The 19,702-nt window shown below is 36.5% G+C and overlaps 3 protein-coding genes across 5 annotated transcripts; 2 read left to right on the top strand and 1 right to left on the bottom strand.

Moving 5' to 3' along the window:
- Positions 1–5,071: 5,071 nt before the first annotated feature.
- Positions 5,072–8,105, top strand: LOC109220846 (3-ketoacyl-CoA synthase 20-like). The gene is made up of 2 exons (XM_019385309.1): positions 5,072–5,838; positions 6,981–8,105. Exons 1-2 carry the CDS (start codon positions 5,125–5,127, stop codon positions 7,743–7,745), a joined length of 1,479 nt encoding a protein of 492 aa, XP_019240854.1. The 5' UTR covers positions 5,072–5,124; the 3' UTR covers positions 7,746–8,105.
- Positions 8,106–9,190: 1,085 nt separating this feature from the next.
- On the bottom strand, positions 9,191–12,820 carry LOC109220848 (pentatricopeptide repeat-containing protein At2g02980, chloroplastic). Of its 3 annotated transcripts, none has more exons than XM_019385313.1 (2): positions 10,450–12,820; positions 9,191–9,787 (listed from the first exon to the last, which is right to left on the bottom strand). In XM_019385313.1, the coding sequence occupies exon 1, from the start codon at positions 12,547–12,549 to the stop codon at positions 10,732–10,734; it is 1,818 nt and encodes a 605-aa protein (XP_019240858.1). In that variant the 5' UTR covers positions 12,550–12,820; the 3' UTR covers positions 9,191–9,787; positions 10,450–10,731. The 3 variants fall into 3 exon arrangements, with proteins under 3 accessions (XP_019240858.1, XP_019240857.1, XP_019240859.1); XM_019385312.1 differs by having other exon boundaries at positions 10,462–12,820; XM_019385314.1 differs by having other exon boundaries at positions 10,536–12,820.
- Positions 12,821–13,926: 1,106 nt separating this feature from the next.
- Positions 13,927–17,990, top strand: LOC109220847. The gene is made up of 3 exons (XM_019385311.1): positions 13,927–14,284; positions 16,533–16,606; positions 17,546–17,990. Exons 1-3 carry the CDS (start codon positions 14,027–14,029, stop codon positions 17,625–17,627), a joined length of 414 nt encoding a protein of 137 aa, XP_019240856.1. The 5' UTR covers positions 13,927–14,026; the 3' UTR covers positions 17,628–17,990.
- The last annotated feature ends 1,712 nt before the right edge of the window (positions 17,991–19,702 follow it).

Genomic DNA, 19,702 nt, shown 5'->3' with positions numbered 1-19,702 from the left:
ATAGTCAAGGCCTTCTCTTTGTCTATACCCTTTGACCACAAGTCTTGCCTTATATTTGTCAATAGTGCCATCATATTTCATTTTTCTCCTAAAGATCCATTTAGAACCCAACGGTTTATTTTCAGGAGGAAGATCAACCAATTCCCATGTATGGTTGTTCAATATGGATTCTATTTCACTATTGACTGCCTCTTTCCAAAACAATGATTCCAAAGAAGACATAGCTTCTTTAAATGTTTGATTCTCCAATAAGAAAGTCACAAAATCTGGTCCAAATGAAGTAGGCGTTCTTTGAAGTTTACTACGTCTTGGATTCTCCTGATTAAATGTACTTTCTTTTGTTTTCTTCCCGAGGTCGTTTAGATCCTTCACCAATCGACTCACATTCCTTTTTATACGGATATATATTTTCAAAGAACTCAGCATTATCTGATTCTATAACCGTATTATTATGAATGTCGGGATTTTCTGATTTATGAACCAGAAATCGATATGTTTTACTATTGGTCGCATATCCTATGAAAACACAATCAACGGTTTTTGGTCCTATTTTTACCCTTTTGGGTTTAGGAATTTGCACTTTTTCCAAACACCCCGACACTTTAAAATAATTCAAGTTGGGCTTCCTTCCTTTCCATTTTTCATAAGGAATGGATTGTGTTTTTCTATGGGGTACTCGATTTAGTATTCGGTTAGCCGTAAGAACGACTTCCCCCCACAAGTTCTGTGGCAAACCAGAACTTATCAATTGTGTGTTCATCATCCTCTTTAATGAACGATTCTTTCTTTCTGCAATCCCATTGGATTGGGGCGTGTAAGGGGTCGTTGTTTGATGAATAATTCCATATTCTAAACATATTTGTTCAAAAGGAGATTCATATTCACCACCCCTATCACTTCTTATCATTTTCATTTTCTTATTAAGTTGCGTTTCAACTTCTTTTTTGTATTGCTTGAATGCGTCTATTGCTTCATCTTTACTATTAAGTAAGTAAACATAGCAATATCGTGTACTATCGTCAATAAAAGTTATGAAATACTTCTTTCCACCGCGAGATGGTATTGACTTCATATCACAAATATCTGTGTGAATTAAGTCTAAAGGATCTGAATTCCTTTCAACTGACTTATAAGGATGTTTAACATACTTAGATTCTACACATATTTGACATTTTGATTTATCGCATTCAAACTTAGGCAATACTTCCAAGTTAACCATTTTCCGCAAGGTTTTATAATTGACATGACCCAAATGTATATGCCATAATTCATTTGACTCAAGTAAGTAAGACGAAGCTGAAATTTTATTATTATTTTCAACAACCATTACATTCAGCTTGAAAAGGCCCTCGGTGAGGTAACCTTTTCCTACAAACATCTCGTCTTACTTATTACAATATTATCGGATACAAATATACATTTAAAACCATTCTTAACAAGAAGTCCAGCAGAGACTAAATTCTTTCTAATCTCGGGAACATGAAGGATGTTGTTCAAAGTCACCACTTTGCCGGAAGTCATTTTGAGAAATATCTTCCTACATCCTTCAATCTTGGCCTTTGCAGCATTTCCCATAGAAAGCGTCTCATCGGGTCCAACAGGAGCATAAGTAGCAAAAGCTTCTCTAACAGCACAAACATGGCGAGTGGTTCCAGAATCAATCCACCACTCTTTTGGATTGCCCACCAAGTTGCATTCAGAAAGCATGACACACAAGTCATCAACATCATCTTGCTTTTCAACCATGTTTGCTTGACCCTTCTTCTTGTCTTTCTTCGGAGCACGACACTCCGTAGATTTGTGTCTGGCTTTTTCACAGTTGTAGCAATTTCCACCGAACCGCTTCTTGCTTGGGTTGTATTTCGGTCCAAAAGTCTTGTTCCTCTTTTTGTTCTCTTCAACAATGTTTGCTCCCATTATTGTTGAGTTTCCACGGCCTCTCTTGTCAGCAGCTTTATTGTTCTCTTCGATTCTCAACCGAACAATGAGATCTTCAAGGGACATCTCCTTGCGTTTGTGCTTCAAATAATTTTTGAAGTCCTTCCACAACGGAGGAAACTTCTCAATCATCGCTGCTACTTGGAATGCTTCATTGATGACACGACCTTCAATGAAAATTCTGTTAGTAAACATAATAAAATTAATACTACCAACACTAGTATTAATTCTACTTATACCTTCAGCAAGGAGATCGTGAATAATCACTTGCAATTCCTGGACTTGGGTAATAACAGACTTGCTATCTACCATATTAGTCCAAAAACTTTGCAGCAACGAACTTCTTCAACCCGTCATCTTCAATTTTGTATTTCTTTTCAAGCGCAATACACAGTTCTTTTGACGTTTCCACGCCACTGTAGACGTTATACAAAGCATCCTCCAATCCGCTTAGAATATAATTCTTGCACAAAAAATCTGAATGCTTCCACGCCTCAATCACGAGAAAGCGTTCAGTCTCTGGAGTTTCATCGGACAGCACAGGAACATCTTCCTTGCTGAACTTCTGGAGACTTAGAGTAGTCAAGTAGAAGAACATCTTTTGCTGCCAGTGCTTGAAATCAATCCCGAAATATTTTTCGGGTTTCTCCGCCGGTGCCAATGCTGCCGGTGTTGTTCGGCTCGTTGAGGCATTGACAGTTACCATCGGAACAGCTTGGTTTCCGTTGTCATTCATCATTTCTGTAAAAGAATGACACAAACGTTAAAATCACGTAGATTTTAATCTCAAATAGAGTACAAAACCACAAAGGTTTTACTCTCCAGAAACACTGAGTATAACACAAATAGAGAAAATATTTTAAATTCCTCAAGCTTATTAGTAATCTGTATTTGTAAAACAATTCTGGAGAAAATAAAATAACATAAACAGAAATGTAAGTGAAATAAAAAAAAAATTCGAGCCCACTGAATTCACAGTGTTTCCTTAAGGAATTTAATGAAGGAGGAGAAACTCAGAAAATCGTATGGAAAATCTGAGAGAATGGACTTGTATTTATAGCCAAAGTTGGGGTGAAATCTGAAGAGGTGCAACTCTTCAGAATGGCTGTTTTTTGCAAAACGGCCAAAGAATAAATGCCATAACATAAATGGCTATTTACTCAACAATCAAGAGGGAAAATTGAAGGGTAGTTAGCCGAAGCCGAGCCGAGTGACAACGACGACGGAGCGAGGCTTGCCTTCTTTTCAACTCTTTATGAGCTAGAAGAAGAGCAATTGCTTATATACCCATCAAAAACCTTTTCCTCTTTCCATATGGGACAATCAAGGAGAGAAACTTAAATATTACTCAAATATTTTATTTTTCCATCCATTTCCCATTCACCCTATTTTAAGCATTAATAGCTTAAAAACCCAACAGTTTTTAGGATTTCAAGATTTTGTTTTCAAAATCTGCCAAAAAAGATTAAAATTTATAAACAAACAATTATTTGGAAAAAAAATAATCCCAAATTTTATGACCAAACGGGCGGACAGTTCAAGCAACTGCAAAAGTACTGCTGAAGCAACATTATAAAGTGCACACTAAATATATAAACATTGTTATGCGCACCACTTGCACCCCCAAAATAGGGGGGCTCCTTCGCTTGTACTTTCAAAACACATGGAAATATCTTTTTTTATTAATTCTTATTCATAAAAGAGACAGTCAAATCTCTTTATAACAATCTTATTTTTTTTAATATTTTTTGATGCTATAGTAAAGTACTATTATAAAAAGCATATATTATAACATAATATGGAAATTTATTTCCAAAGAGAACTTGGCCGTTATCGGTAGAATATGGTTGTTATAAGTTTCTTGAAAATTTCATACTAGGATTGGAAATTTTTATTTTGTGCCTCACACAACTGACACTAGTTGTGTGAGGTCTCTTTTTAGTTCACAACTGTGTGGGTCCAGAATTTTGTGGACCCTCATATAGGTCCACAAATATGTGAGATAAAAAGAGGTCTCACACAACTAGTGTCAGTTGTGTGAGGCACAAAATAAAATTGCTCCCAAAGGGGCCCTCTTTTGATTTCTAGATCCAATTTTTGGGGAAATTAATGGGAAAGGGACATTTTATACAAGACCATATGGGTTGAGATATTTGGGTTTTGTGTAACTTGCTTAATTAGTCTGCGTCTGGCTCCTACATATGGCAGGTGAGTCCAATTAAAGCATTTAATTTGAGAACTAATTAATTAATCCGACACCTGAAAATGCATTTTTCGACTTTAATTATTTTGAGACTAGACTTTAGTTAGTTGATTTTGTTGAAGAAAAAAGGTTGATACATCACTTTACTACGTAATTTCATTACAGAAGGTCAGATTTCGATTGTTGTGAAAGTTACTGAATAAATCTATTTTATTCCAATTTGATTTAAGAAGAAAATAATCACGCTACGTAGAATTTGAACCTACGACATCGGGTTTTGGAGATCCACGTTCTATTGAACCGAACTAAGATCGCTTTCTTATTAGAATAACAAGCAGCAACAACAACAAATCCAGTAGTTTCCCACAAGTGGGGTCTGGGGAGGGTAATATGTACGCAGCCTTAGCCCTATCCCTGGAAGGGCAGAGAGGTTGTTTCCAATATACCTCGGCTAGAGAACTGCTGAAAAAGAATTTCTTATCATAATAGATTAATAGTCGTATAATTTTACCGTTTACTTTTTCTAGCCGGTATACATAAATCATACATAGTTATATACACAGACTATACATAAATTATATATATGTTATACATTTACCGACTATTTTTAATTTAAGTAAGAGTGGACTGCTATGTAGGTTAATTCTTCAATAATTTATTATCCTTTCTTACAAGTACAATAATTTGTCTTATCTTCTTATCATGGGTAAAAATCTCTTCCGACACACGTAGGGTATAACCTAACCTTTGCATTTATTAAAAAGGAAATGGAAAGTTGGCAAATGTAAATGACAAATTTTGACTATATTGTATTCTTATATATCCTCAATTAATGGCACATTAATTGGGTGGGCAAGACTATTTTTTTCAGTACTCTTTAAATTGTGACCAATCTTGATGTACTTGGAAACTCATCATACCCCAAATATTTTTTTTCCTCAACCTTTCTTGTTTTAGTCTTTCTCTTCTCTTCTCCAAAAACAATGGCAGAAAATTCTCCAAATGGAGAAATCCATTCAAATCTACCCAATTTTCTTCTTTCTGTTAGACTTAAATATGTAAAACTTGGTTACCATTACTTAATATCAAATGCAATTTATCTTCTCATTGTTCCAATTCTTGTTGCTATTGGACTTCATCTTTCAACTCTTACACTTGAAGATCTTATGACAAATCTAGCCATGTTGAAATCTTATTCAACAATTGTTGTTTTTTTAGCCACATTATATTTCATGAGTCGTCCAAGAAATGTTTACTTAGTCGATTTTGCATGTTATAAACCACATGAACGTTATATGATATCTAAAGAACGTTTAGTAGAGAAATTGGCTGGTATTTTTGATGAAGATAGTTTGAATTTTCAAAAGAAAATATTGGAAAGGTCAGGTTTAAGTGATAAGACTTATATTCCAGTAGATAAATGGATTCCATCAAATTTTTCTCTTAGTAGTAATCAACAGCAAGCTAAATTGGTTATTGTTGGTGCCATTGACGATCTTTTGGCTAAAACAGGAGTGAAAATTCGAGAGATTGGGATTGTTATTGTTAATTCTAGTATGTTTAACCCAACACCTTCTCTTTCTGCTATGATTGTCAACCATTATAAGCTTGGAGTTAATGTGATTACTTATAATCTTGGAGGCATGGGTTGCAGTGCTGGACTTATTTCTGTAGACCTAGCTAATCGGCTTTTACAGGTTGGTATATCTTCAAACACAATCTTTTAGTGAAAATAGTACGCGCTAGTCAGTTTTCGGACTAGTAATAAAAAAATAGCCGGATATTTACAAATTCATTGAAAAATAGTCAATGTTTTGCTGAAACACGGAAAGTTCCAGCATAATATGCTGGATTCTGGAGCTCATGAGTATAAACTTCCAGCATATTATGCTGGAACTCCAGCACACGGAAAGTTCCAGCATAATATGCTGGATTATGGAACTACTCCATTTAAACTTCTTGCATATTATGTTGGAACCCCAGCAAATTATGAAATTCTAGCATATTATACTGGAATCTCATATGTAAAAAATTCGAACTCCAGCATATTATGCTAGGATTTTTCCGAATTTTTAAGGGTGTTTCTGTACGTATTATATCTTAATATGAAAAAGTGGCTAAATTTCGATTACTTTTGAAACCGTGACTATTTTTCAGTTACCAGTTATAAATCTGGCTATTTCAAAAAAAAAATCTCCTTATTTTTCCTACCCAGTAATTATATACGATTATACATTTATTATATATAGATTATACATATATATTATATATCTGTTTGCTATTTTCAGTTTAAACATTTGAGTGGACGGCTATTTAGATTTATTGACGTACTCTCATGTTGAAACATTTCTATGAAGGTTTTAGTAACACTTATTCCCTCAATTTTGTTTTATATGGCCCTCGTTTTGTTTTTTTGTTTGTTCCAAAGAAGATCAATAATATATTTTAATATTTAGAAACTCTTCAACATTAAATTTTCATTTTACTTTTAGGTATGTTTTTGAAGGAAAATACAGATTCTTTAGCCATAGGAAAATACTTTACAAAAAATGCCTTCAGTCAATACAATACAGATTCTTTAGCCATAGGAATGTCATGTATGTTTAAGATTACAAGTTCTAAATATATATTTTCAATATGTTATAAAGTTTTTTCTCCTTAAATTCCGTACTTAATCAAGCATGATCAATGAGATGCAACAGGAGGAGGACTGTCCCATTTTGATTGTCATGTTACCCTTTTATATGCTTTTTATGAAATCACTAATAAAAAGTACTTTTTTACAAGTTTACCCTTATTTCTCTTCAAGAAATTGCTGACATATGAAATTACTGAATAGGGGCAAGCAAACACCTATGCACTTATTGTAAGTACAGAAGTAGTCTCAGCGGCCTTCTATACAGGGAAAGACAAATCAAAGCTAATACCAAATATGATTTTCCGGATGGGTGCATCTGCTGTTCTCCTTTCGAACCGTTCCTCAGATCGTTGGCGCTCTAAATATCAACTGATGCACGTCGTCCGCACCCATAAAGGTGCAGACGACAGAGCATACGGTTGCGCCTACCAAGACGAGGAAGAGGATGGCAAAAAGGGCATGTCATTATCAAAAGACTTAATGGCAGTAGCTGGTGAGGCCTTAAAAACAAATATTACAACTCTTGGCCCTCTAGTCCTCCCAATGTCCGAGCAGCTCCTCTTTTTCGCCTCTTTAGTCGCGAGAAATGTCCTTAAAAGGAAAATAAAACCGTATATCCCCGATTTCAAGATGGCATTCGAGCATTTCTGCATTCATGCAGGGGGGAGGGCCGTGTTGGACGAGCTTGAGAAGAATCTTGATCTCTCAAAAGAACTTATGGAACCTTCAAGAATGACTCTTTATAGGTTCGGAAACACTTCAAGTAGCTCAGTGTGGTATAATTTGGCCTATTCCGAGGCCAAAGGGAGGATAAAGAAGGGTGACAGAGCATGGCAAATAGGGTTCGGCTCAGGATTCAAATGTAACAGTGCTGTTTGGCGCGCGCTAAGGACCGTTGATGCAGCCATTGAAAAGAACGCGTGGACGGATGAGATTGAGGATTTCCCTGTTCAAATCCCATATTGAAGATCAGTACTGAAACCATAAAACATTCAAAATCACTCTAGTATATTTGTATATGGGATTGTGCACCTAATCTTGAACAAGCCAGGTATCTGGAATTACAAAATTAAAGTAAGATGGGGAGCACCAGTAGGTTGTTCGAATTTCTATTAATTTCATTACAAAATTTAAGTCAGATAGGTGACTTGAATTTCAGTATTTCTTTTTCAATGTTTACTTAGCTCATTCATGGGAAGAGAAAGGAGGGGAGAAAAAAAAAATGCAATGTTGAGATGAGTCACAGTAAAGTGGTTACTTACAACTTTGTGCTCAACTATTTGAGTAAATTTTTTTAAATCTCAACAATGGTCTTCTCTTTTTTTCTTTTTTCTCTTTTATCTCTATTATTATTACAGGTTCACCAAAAAACAAATGAGAGGTGCCATGTGATAATGCAAGAGAAGAGCAAGGTACACATGATATATTTAATATGGCTGGTGCTTTGAGATAGGACCACAGGGTAAGGGTGCACCAATAGGGTTGGGTGGTTTGTCATAATGGAAAACTTCGAGCATCCTATCCTTCTATACATATAAACAGAGGCGAATCTAGAATTTAAAGTTTATGGGTTCCTATCGTGATCTCAAATTAATATACAATAATAACTAGGTTCGCAGTTAGATATTTATAGATATTTGGTGGATTTTTAATAGAAATATAGGGTGTACGCAAAAGTTATTGGGTTCCGAGGAACCCCTATACTATACTCTAAATCCGCCCTGCATATAAATCTATCTATCAGATAGTTGACGAGCACGACAGAGGTGACTATACATACAAATCATTGACTATACATATAAATCTGGTTACAGATATGTATGATGAGGCATTATACTGAGATCACGGTCTATTTCCAATGGTGGACCTACGTTAAAGGTACGCACACAAGTAGATTGACTTGGCACCCAATCTCAGTAGCAATATCATATTAAAAGTAGTTTAGCACCCATAATTTAAAGAATTTGGGTCCGCCACTGTTTGATTCCACAATTAAACCAACAGAGAAAGCACCTTAGTTTTAAGTCCTATATGACTAAACTAGACTAGATTTCGAGGATGAGTTGTGGATAAAAATTTATCTCGAGGTATACAAACAGTCACAAACTGCTTCACGAGTTGGACTCGAACCAACCTCTCTGATAGCGAACGACTTGCCCAAGGGAACAACAATTCTGTTATGATTGTGGCTACATTAGCAAATAGCAAGCATGTCCTTGGCCTAACCAGGCTATAATTGGGAACAAACCAAACTCCTGTATCCAACGTTTGTTTGTAAGTTAATAAGCAAATAGAACTTTAAGTTCCTTATCACTCTCAATTGATCTCGACACAATCCTAATGCAGTGCTAATTGTCAACCATTACTTAATGAAATGATGATAATCTCAATGTCAGACTACAAGGACATGTGGTTGGAATAATTCTAGCTTCGTTTATAGATAACCTATTATTAAGATAGAATTTGACACCAGACAACCATATCAAAATGCAGATCAATAGTTGGGTTTGTAACAAAGAGGTCCACACAAGGATGTTATAGTACTCATATTATGTCAGCCATGAGAATGGTCTTATTTAATGTTCAATAACTCCAATCCAGCTGTCGCCGCTTTCTATCTCTGGCGCTCTAAATATCGGGTATGGTTGTTACTTTCTTGCCCTGCCCTGCCCACTCCCACCATCTCCAACAATCTAGTATGGACTTGATGTTTGATGGGGCTAGTGGGCGAAGATTTGTAATCATACCCATGTCATCCGTTGAAATAGAAACTCCAGTGGTAGAAACTCGAGAAAGATAGTTCCTTGAGCAACTATTTCTAGAAATTAACTCTGTTCACGAGCTACTGCCAGTGCGCCAAAGGTACAAAAGAGCATCATATCTATAATACGTAAAATAGCAATTTGTTGAGCTTACCTCTGTTTCATTATAGAGGGCTGTGTTATCACCACTTTTTGGATAGGAGCCATTGTTGTAATTTGTCCAAAGCCCATGCATGCCAAAGTTCACTGCAACAAATTACCAAACTCTACATTAGTAAAAATAGTTATTTTCATGTCCAAGGGGTAAAATAATGTGGAACACAAACTGCTAACATTAGTCTAACAGGATATTTTGGACAGCGAGAATGTGCCAAATGGAGCCATTTTTTGATTTGACTCCCCATCACAGAGAAGTATGGGAAGCATGCTAAATATTGCTAATATGGGTGAGGCATATGTTATGATAGATACCACATTTATTAGGAATTCTACACGGCAGTTCATAAAATTTAAGATGGCTAGTGGACAGAATATCGTCAAGCAGGTTAGTGTAGAACAAGTTGCGTGGTCCTCTCTTTTCATGAAGCATGGTTACCAAAACAAAAAAAAGGGTCTGTGGTCCAAGACATATAATGGTCTCATCTCAATTAGGCTTTTGTTTGGAAAATAATGAAATTATGTACCAAACAGAAACACAGTATTTCAAGGATAATGGTTCTACATTGAAATTTCATTTTCCATAATACAGGGTTATTAATGGATTCAATTTTAAGTTTTCTTCTTGAATTAGTACTGTTTAGTACTTCAGTTGATTGCAAGAAAGAGTAGTTTCGCATGTAATTTATGGATTGAAAGAATTAAAGAAACTTAGCAAAATGTAATATGTATGCAAAACTAAAAAAACCTACTTATTTTCAAACCTTGGATTTCGAAATTCACCAAGATTCACAAGAAAATCTGTAAGACAAGCTATTTTGATGGCTGATGAGAATACCCAGTCATCACAAGGAAACTCTGCATTTGCTCCTGTTGATGTTAAGGTGGTTGATGCTTGCTCTATCTAGTGTGCATTCCATCAATTATGTAACCAAAAATACCCACCTGAACATTTTCCACCTTAAAATTGATGAAACATGTTAATGTGAAGGTGGTGGATGTTTCCCGCTGCAAGAGTGCGTACCGTTCATTTGTTACCAAAAATCCCCACAAGAACATTTTCCTCCTTCAAAATGATGAAACCTTTGCATATCTCTGATAATTAAATTTCGTTTAAAGATGAGCGATATGAGTTTTGCAGCTGAATGGCAGTCCCCACAGATTCTAAGGTTTTTAACAACACGAATTGTTTTTCCAGGTGGACTATTAAGAAGACCAAAAGTAATTGCCAATTTTTCACTGTGGTACCTCAGAGTAGCTTCTTTCTCTTCATCTTCTAGGCCAGGACGAAAAGCTATAGAAGTATCAGGAACATAACCAACCAATTTCAATTTCTCAATTAACTTGTCAACTTCCTGGTGGAGCTCCCTGTGCTCAATACGCGTAACCTCACCAGAAAAGAATTCATGCATTACATTGTTAACCTCTATCAAACTACAGCCAGGAATTTTCTTAATCCCTCTAACTTTCATCAATTTCCAGGTATAGTTCACTTCTTCCCACTTCCCAGCTCGAGCACACATGTTTGAAAAGATCACATAATCGCCACTGTGTGATTTGTCCATTTCGAAGATTTTCTCAATTACCAGCTTTCCCAAATCCACATTTCCATGAGTGCTGCAAGCAGCTAACAATGTCCTCCAAAGTAAAACTGTAGGCGGAATAGGCATTTCCATTAAGAATTTAAAAGCATCATTAAGGCAGCCCGCCCGAGCCAACAAATCCAACATACATCCATAGTGTTTCATCCCTGGTACGATCCTGTAGCTTTCTTTCATGCTATTGAAATATCTAAAACCCTCTTCGATCAATCCACTGTGGTTGCATGCATATAATAGACCCAAAAATGTGATTCCGTCAGGTCTAACTCGAGCCTTCTGCATCTCTTCAAACAAAGAAATTGCACAACGAGCACGCCCATGAATAGCATTAGCCATGATCATTGCTGACCATGCTTGAGTGTCCTTGTAAGGCATGCACTCGAAAACTGAAATTGCATCAGGCAAGCTCCCACATTTTGCATACATATCAATAAGTGCAGTGTTCACCTTAACATATTGATCAAAACCATTCTTCTTAACATATTCATGCACCCACTTTCCGAATCCCAATGCTCCCAACAAAGCACATGATGAAACAACGCCTAAAATTGTAACATCAGTAGGCTTAAGTTTTTTCACTTGCAATTCACGAAACAACAAGAGAGCCTCATTTGGTTCGCTAATTCTCACGTAACCCATTATGATCGCATTATACGTTACCACACAAGGGTCAGCTATCCTATCAAACACTCGACGAGCTGAACCATTGTCATTACACTCAATGTACATATTCATCAGTGCAGGACAAACATACATATCGTCATTAAGGCCATATTTAATCAAAAGGCAATGCAATTGCTTACCTTCTTCTAAAGCTTCTCCACCTGCACAAGCCTTCAACAGAGAAGGAAAGGTATAAAAATCAGGGGCAATACTTAATGTTAGAATTTTCAAGAACAGGACAAAAGCATTTAATGGGGTGTCACTACGAGCATAGCCCCGGGCCAAGAAGTTAAAAAGGACTATATCTGGTTGTGGAATTTGATCAAACAAGAGGTGGGCATGGTGCAAAGAGGCAGGTGTTGGATTAGCTATGCAAAAATTTATGAGCTTACTCATAAAAAAGACATCATTTTGCATGTGGATTTTTATGGAAAAGGCTTGAATTTGCTTAAGGTCTGTCAAAGATTTGCATTTGGGTACAAGAGAAAAAGGGTCAATTGGTGTGAATGTGTCTTTTCTTGAATTCTTTGTAATGAAATCTTGGCATGAGAAAGTTCCTATTTTAAGTGTTGGAGCAGGAAATGCCATGTAACTAGATTTGGATTACAGTTATACAATTTTTTTTGGAGGGAACAAAGTTGTTAAATTTAACGGTTTTATATTGCAAATACAAGCAGATAAAAAGAAGTGTCGTTCCTATTTTTGTCCTTTCATTTTTCATCTTAATTATCCTTATGCTATTTGCTGTCTTTTTCTTCAATTCAACATGACTTCTAACCCTTTTTTCTTCATATAAATTATCCTTGTACTCTATAACTGATTCACAATCTTTTTTTGTTTGCTTCTTCTAATAAGTGGATCCATAATTCACATGTCAAACAAAGAAGTTAATAAAGAAGACCCTCAAGTAATATAAAAGTAATGGTAAGAAAGAAAATTGTGGTAAATGCTACACTTTTTTTTTTTAATATTTAAAACAAGAAATATATAAAAAAGGCATAAAAAAAGAAAAGAAAAGGTTCACTAAAAGCGTCAACTCGAAGGACCGGAATTGTTGGGATCGAAATAACATGGTGCACGCGGAAACTAATAATATAAAGCTTTGTTGACGATAAATCAGACGACAAAAGAAAAATATACTAAACTAAGCATAATAGTTTATAATGCTTTGGTCAATTGATCTACATATGATAAAACTAATATAAAAGAATAAAAACTATCGAGAGAAAAATCTCCCCTTAAACAAAACTCTTGAATGACTACATTGTGGATATTTTTGTGCTCTTGTGAGAAGCAAGAGATCTTTAATTTATAGATGTGCAAAACTTGTCTTCCAAGAAAAGGATAAGACATATTAAGGATATTTAATCCTTTTAGGGGTCTTTTTCATTCCTTCAAGAAAGAGAGTCCTAATAGATTAAAAATTCAGGGCAAATCCTAACAGGAATTTCATAATTATCTTTTAATTTTTGACCCCCACTTGTCCTATAAACATAACTTTAAAGTTAAAAGTTAAAAGTATTGTTCATGGGAGACAAGCTAGGCGCTATACTTGTTAAACTTAGGACTTGTTTGGTACGAGGGATAATGGATAATTGATCGCGAGATTAAATTTAAGATGAGTTAATCCTATATTTGGTTGGGATAAAATTGTGGTATAATTAATCTCGGAATTAGTTATCTCAGGATTATAGTATTTTTTCCATCCATATGAGAGGGTGAGATGACTAATCCCAAACTAACTAATCCCGTGATAATTAATCATGAGATAACTTGTTGCTCGACCAAACGATCCCTTAAAGTTTTGCCAACGACAAGCGGGGACAACACACAAAAATTCAAGATCATCCATTTTGAGAGTTATTTATGTATTTCACCCCTCAAAGTATCCTATTTGTGCAATTTTTTGCTAAATGGGTAGTCCAAGCCCAATATTCTTGGCCCATATGAATCCATGGGCCTCAAGTTCAACCTGTGAAACCTTCTCCAACCTCTGTCTCTTCGCCATTTTCTTCAGCATCAACTGAACTGAGTTCCCTTCGTCCGGAGCAGCGAAAAATTGAAAATGGCGTTGATGTTAAGAAGCAGCCGAATGAAATCCAATTATATATATAGCTTTCGAAGATTTTCCCACGCCATAGCTCAACCAGCACCGCTTGATAGAGCAGTTAATTACCCGACAGCTTCATCACCATCGTTGGTTTTACCTGAATATGAAAACTATTATAACAACAACAACAACAACAATAGCATAGGATTTATGCTCCCAAATTCACCTTTATTTGGTGGGTCTATGGAGCTCATGGCTGTTCCTAAGAAAAAGGTAACAAAGATCCTCTCTTTTTCTTTTTTAATCCTTTCTAATTAGGCTGCAAATGCATGAATTTTTGTAATTAGACTGCAAAAGAATGTCGTTTAAAGTGATGGTTAAGGTTATTAATTTAGTTATTACTTGATGGGTATTATTATCCTTTTACGGTCAGGGGTTTAGGGTTTTAGGATAACCATATTGCGTAGTGTACTTTTAGGCGTCCTTACTGTTTAATATAGGGTATGTTTCTTTTGCGGATATAGATTCTCATAATATTGATTTGGAAACATTAAGTTCACCTGATGATTAAGATGTTAACTGTCTGTTGAGTCTTGAGTTATGCTTCGCAATTTGCATTGCCATGTATTCTGGCTTTGAAAAGATAATGTTGGGCAGAACAGTGTTGCACACTACGGCAGAGCTAGTAGGAGGGAAGGGGGTTCAACTGAATCCCCTTAGTCAAAAAATTATACTGTGCAAGTAGTGTATAAATGAATGTTTTGGGTTATATGTGAACTGTTGAATCCCCCTGATACAAGGAAAATTTCTAGTGTAGGCTTGTAGCTATAAAAGGGTTCAAAAATTGCTTTTGGTAAGAAGTTCAATTCTCACGTGTGACATTCTAGTATTTCTTTTAATCCCCTTATATAGATTCCTTGCTCCGCCACTGTGGACTACTTATTCCTGCATTAAGTTTTACCTTGTACTCTTTTTGTCTTGGTTCCGGAGATGTTATCGTCTTATTCTAATTACGCAGTGAGATGATATCAGTAACGTTACAAAGTCTCTCGTGATCATATGTGAAGCAAAACCTTTTATGTGTGCAGAGCTTTTGTTTATTTCTATTTTTTGAATATGAGGTAATAAACTTGGTAGATGATAGTTTCAGGATGTTTAGAAAGACATCTTTAGAGAAAACATTTGCCATAATGATCTTTATTGGGGAAATAGAACCATCAGAGAACATAAGTACTGTTGGGCAAAAATCATCCTAATTGAAGCACTAAGAATATATGAATCCTGTAAATACTTCTGGTGCTCGTAACTATGTGGGTGGCGAAATTTGGGAGGTAGCTTAATTTTCTGTGTTCCCTTGCAAAGTAGAAGAGATTAAGATAAAGTGTGAGCTTTGTCAGGGTATTGGCGAGTGCTGGGTCAAATGAAAATGGGGTGGAGGGAGCAAATAGTTTCGGCAACATGGTGGCTTAGAATACAAAATGACCCTCTTTACTTTTTTTTTTTAAAATTTTGGTCTTTATTCTCCTGCAAACCTCAAAGCTTGGATCAGACCAGGAAATTTCTGGACAGTTCTAGATATGAAAGTAGGTAGTAAAACTAAGCTTAAAAGCATAAAATGAAGTTGGTTGGGACAAGACAAGACCTCCTACAATATTTTTTTTTTTTTTTTGGAGATATTGTGGAAGCTATTAACAATCAAAATGGGGTGGGGGTGGGGAAGCAAATTGGATTCCAGTAAATACATGAATATGGATTTGAGACTTAAATTAAGATGCCCAGAAATAAGATTTTGCTATAATAAATTATAATTGTTGTACTGAAATGATGGGATTACATTTTGGCTGTTTATTCACAATTAGTAACAGTTTAGCTAAGTGCCTTAGAAATATCCTGATCTTAACTACCCCTTCGGACAATAAACTGAATGCTGGTAAACTTGTGGCTTTGTAGAGGCCCCTGTATATATATCTCTATCGGCTTTTTGTCAATAATTGGCAGCAAGATTGATAGCCTTTCACACTTTACTAGGTTATTCATGTGGAGGGGCTTTCTGCTTGCTTGTGCATATTCCATAAGAAATGTCTGCTTTCCTTTTTTTTCCTTTTAAGTTAAAAATCATTTCACTAATGTTGCACTAAGATGGTGGAAATTTTTTACATTGTGTAACATTTAAGCTTCCGAAGAATATGTCCAACTATCTACACAAAAAGGAATGTATACAATCCTTACAAGCACCATTCTTCACTTTTCCTAAAGAGAAAATCATATGTTGGATTTTGAACCTTTATCTGAAATATTGGAACCTTCTCAATTAGACGACCTCCTTGACCTCCTTCTTAGTGCTTTTTTTGCATAGTTTTGCATGCCAACTTGGCACACTTGTTTAAATTTCCATATTTATTACACTTACCAAAATGCATGTTCAAGCTGTGAGGTTGCATGTGGCACCGAGAGATTGTGTATGCATGGTTCACATTTCATCACATTATGTTATGCTGATAGGATATGCTTGATAATGCAGGTTTCCCCTCATAAGAGAGGCATAAGAAATGGACCAAAGGCTCTAAAACCAGTGCCAGTGATTATGCGTTGCAAGTAAGAGCTTTATGCCAAGAAATGAACAAGTTATATTTGATGCTTCTTCCGATAAAGTAATCTCAATCGTAACGTATTCTAGCATGAAATGTTTAGCTAGTAAGCTAAAATCCTAAGTTTTCTATTTAGCTTGTAAATAACGGAAGGTGGATATATTGACATTTGTATGTCTTTCCTAGTGCTTCTGAAATACTATTATTTGTCCTATCATCAAACCGGAGACCAATGCAAGGCTCGACAAAATAAAAAGTATAGTACATCAGTCTTTCCCAATAATGGAACTTTCATGCTGGAAGAAGAACTAGCATAAAAGTCGATATGTGTCTCAAGGGTAGTTTTGATAGGCGGAAAGCCCCTCAAAGAAAAGGGACAATGAAAAAGTAAAAGTGTACTTGGGTCGCCCATAAATAGAAAAAAGGTCGACAAGAAGGAAAAAGAGTGTTTTTCTTTCATCACATATCCCATTATTGAGCTTGCATTGGCTGTCCAATGGAGTAAGTTTTTGAGATTTTACCTGGTTGTCTGATCTTAGCTCAGTAGACAGACTAAAGCTTTTGCTTCTTAGTGTTTTCCGAGTCGATGGGTTTTAAGTACGATATGTTGCAAGGTAACATCTTGCTTGAATGATTGTTAAACAATAAGATTATGATTGTTTACACACACAAAAAGATTCTGTAGGGAAATTGAGATTTTAAATGATGATATTCGAAAGACATGCATGATTATATGATTCGGGTGTGAGTTTTTACTGCCACCATGATGTTTATCTTGGTCCTCAGTAAGGAAGACAATTGCTTAGTGTCATTTCATTTTCTTATCTAATGCAACGACTTTTGTTGTGCTCTCAGTTCCGCCCTTCTTTGTTGGTCTTAATCTAGGTCTCTACACTATTCCATGCTAATACTCTTGATGTTCTTCTGCTTGCAAATAAACTTGCAGGGTCTGTGGTCGAGTCAAATTACCACATTTCTTTTGCTGCAGTGGAATTAAGCCTGGTGATGAGAATAGTTCCAACAGTTGATCAACTTGAAGTGGAGCATCCAACATAATTTCTTCAATTTCAACTTTGTCGTCCATTTTGTTTGAAAGAAAGAAGGCTATATATGCACCATGGCTGCAAAATAGCATAGGCCTATTGCTGAAAACCTGTTTTGCATGTTTAAGTAGCACTGTATTAGTTGTATTTCTTCTAAGTCTTCCCTTTGTTCGATGACAGACTAGTTCTTGAAAATCACAAGGCATAAGAAATCGCAGACTAGAGCATGTACTAGTGCAAGTCATCCCACAGATAGCTCTTTCACATTCGTCACTCTGGAACAAAGTAAATTCAACAATTTTATAGAACAAAAATTCCTGCGAGCGAAGAAACAAGAACTTACATCAAGATTGTCTACTCTCTCTGACTTTGTCAGAACTGTTCATGTACTTCCTGAAGCTGCACCTTATGCTAGCCGAGTATGAGAGGTTTTTATTTGTAACATGCTCCTTACTTTAGTTTCTCCCAGAAATTCTAGCTCTTCCAGAGTGGTATCTCTCACTGATGGCTCCCCCCCCCCCCCCCCCCCCCGGAAGGAGGCCTTCTTCGCCCTCCACTTAAGCTGCGCAGGAAAAGCCCAAAGCCAATCCCAGGGAACAGTTAAGCTTCAATCGGTCTTTCTGTCCAGGTGGAGGTAGTCCGCATCTTCACAGACATGTCTATTTCACCAAGCCTCTCTCCGAGACAGTGCCCAGATCGTTACGCCTCTCGTGCTCAGGAAGGTCAGAACAGAAAATCCTTCAGGTCCCAAAGCGGATACGCTTTCAGTTACCTTTCCTTTCGCGGATTCGTCTTCCTTTACTGTAAAGCGAGGCACTTATTGACTCCTCGGACATTCACTATGTCAGTGCTTCTGTCTTCTCCTTCACAGCGCATTCTATAAGAACTTCCTAATGCTAAGCCACACCTGAAGGAGGAAGATTTTGCTCATTTTCTTTTTAGGCCTTTAGCACTAGACTATTATGACTATCTTATTATAAGACAGTCTGAGGGTTGGGTCAAGCCTGTCTGTTTACGAATCGGATGTGGGAATTTTACAAGTCCTATGGCAAGTTGAGAGGGAAGTAACAATAGTAAAAGGCATTCCTTTGAAAGCAATGCAGGGTTAGCCAGTTCAACCAAGCCAGCAGAAAAAGTAGACCTATATTCTCCAACAGTCTTTCTTTCAGTTCCATTCCCCCACCTAACCTTAATGGGACAGGGATACTAGCAGGGAAGAGGGCGTTACGTAATCGATATGAATCGCTTTACAAAGCTCTTTCTTTCCCTAAAAGGAGAAAAGAGTGGAGTAAGGGAAGCGAAAGACACTGTACCTACCGAAAGGTACATAGTTGCTTTACCGATAGCGAGAGGATTGAGAAAAGCTACAGCGCAGGAAGAGCATAGGGAGAGGATGAAGGCTTAGTTAGTGCTTGGGGAAAGGCTGAGGTACGATAGCGAGAGCAAGAAAACTCCTGCGCTTACGCTTGCTATTCCAAATTGGAATGGAGAATGACTTCGGGACAAAAAAAAAAGAAAAAAAAAAAGCCTTCTTCTTCTCAATACCAATACCTAAAACTCACTGAACTTGAGCTATTGTAATTCAGTTTTCGCAATCCCTCTCCCCTTTCCCTATCGGTGGAGTAACTGCGTACCTCTATAGAGCTTTCTAATGCGTTTTCTGGACATCATATGATCGTTCTTTCTTAAACGTAGTTTTATCCGTAACAAGATGCCTATTCTCTTTAGGGATAGGTAGCTTAGCATACCTGGCAAGATACTTTAGCCAAGGTATAGACCGGGAGTACTTACTCATAGGTTGCTTGACTTTGTGCCTATCACATCACAGCTTATACCTTTAAAGGAGAAAGCCCGGCCTCCCCCTCCAGCATCTGCTCTCTAGTTAAGTAAGGTGAAAACATCGATTGAATTAGTAGAAAACTGCCTTAGTTAGAAGGTAAGATGATCCTAGAGGAAAAGCCTTGGATTCAATTCCAATTCTCCCCTCTGTAACTGCAGCTTCAGCAATTTTCTTAGTCAGGCCATTGACCCTCCAGTGGGATTAGGTAGTTACAAAAGAA

The sequence above is a fragment of the Nicotiana attenuata genome, unplaced genomic scaffold (assembly GCF_001879085.1).
Source record: "Nicotiana attenuata strain UT unplaced genomic scaffold, NIATTr2, whole genome shotgun sequence".
NCBI classification, from domain to species: Eukaryota; Viridiplantae; Streptophyta; class Magnoliopsida; order Solanales; family Solanaceae; genus Nicotiana; species Nicotiana attenuata.
This window is presented reverse-complemented; position numbering and strand designations above follow the sequence as displayed.

Coding starts and splice junctions, on each gene's coding strand:
- LOC109220846 (XM_019385309.1), top strand. CDS start 5,125: ATGGCAGAAAATTCTCCAAATGGAGAAATCCATTCAAATCTACCCAAT. Junction 5,839..6,980: donor TAGCTAATCGGCTTTTACAG/GTTGGTATATCT, acceptor ATTACTGAATAG/GGGCAAGCAAACACCTATGC.
- LOC109220848 (XM_019385313.1), bottom strand. CDS start 12,549: ATGGCATTTCCTGCTCCAACACTTAAAATAGGAACTTTCTCATGCCAA.
- LOC109220847 (XM_019385311.1), top strand. CDS start 14,027: ATGGCGTTGATGTTAAGAAGCAGCCGAATGAAATCCAATTATATATAT. Junction 14,285..16,532: donor TGGCTGTTCCTAAGAAAAAG/GTAACAAAGATC, acceptor TTGATAATGCAG/GTTTCCCCTCATAAGAGAGG. Junction 16,607..17,545: donor CCAGTGATTATGCGTTGCAA/GTAAGAGCTTTA, acceptor ATAAACTTGCAG/GGTCTGTGGTCGAGTCAAAT.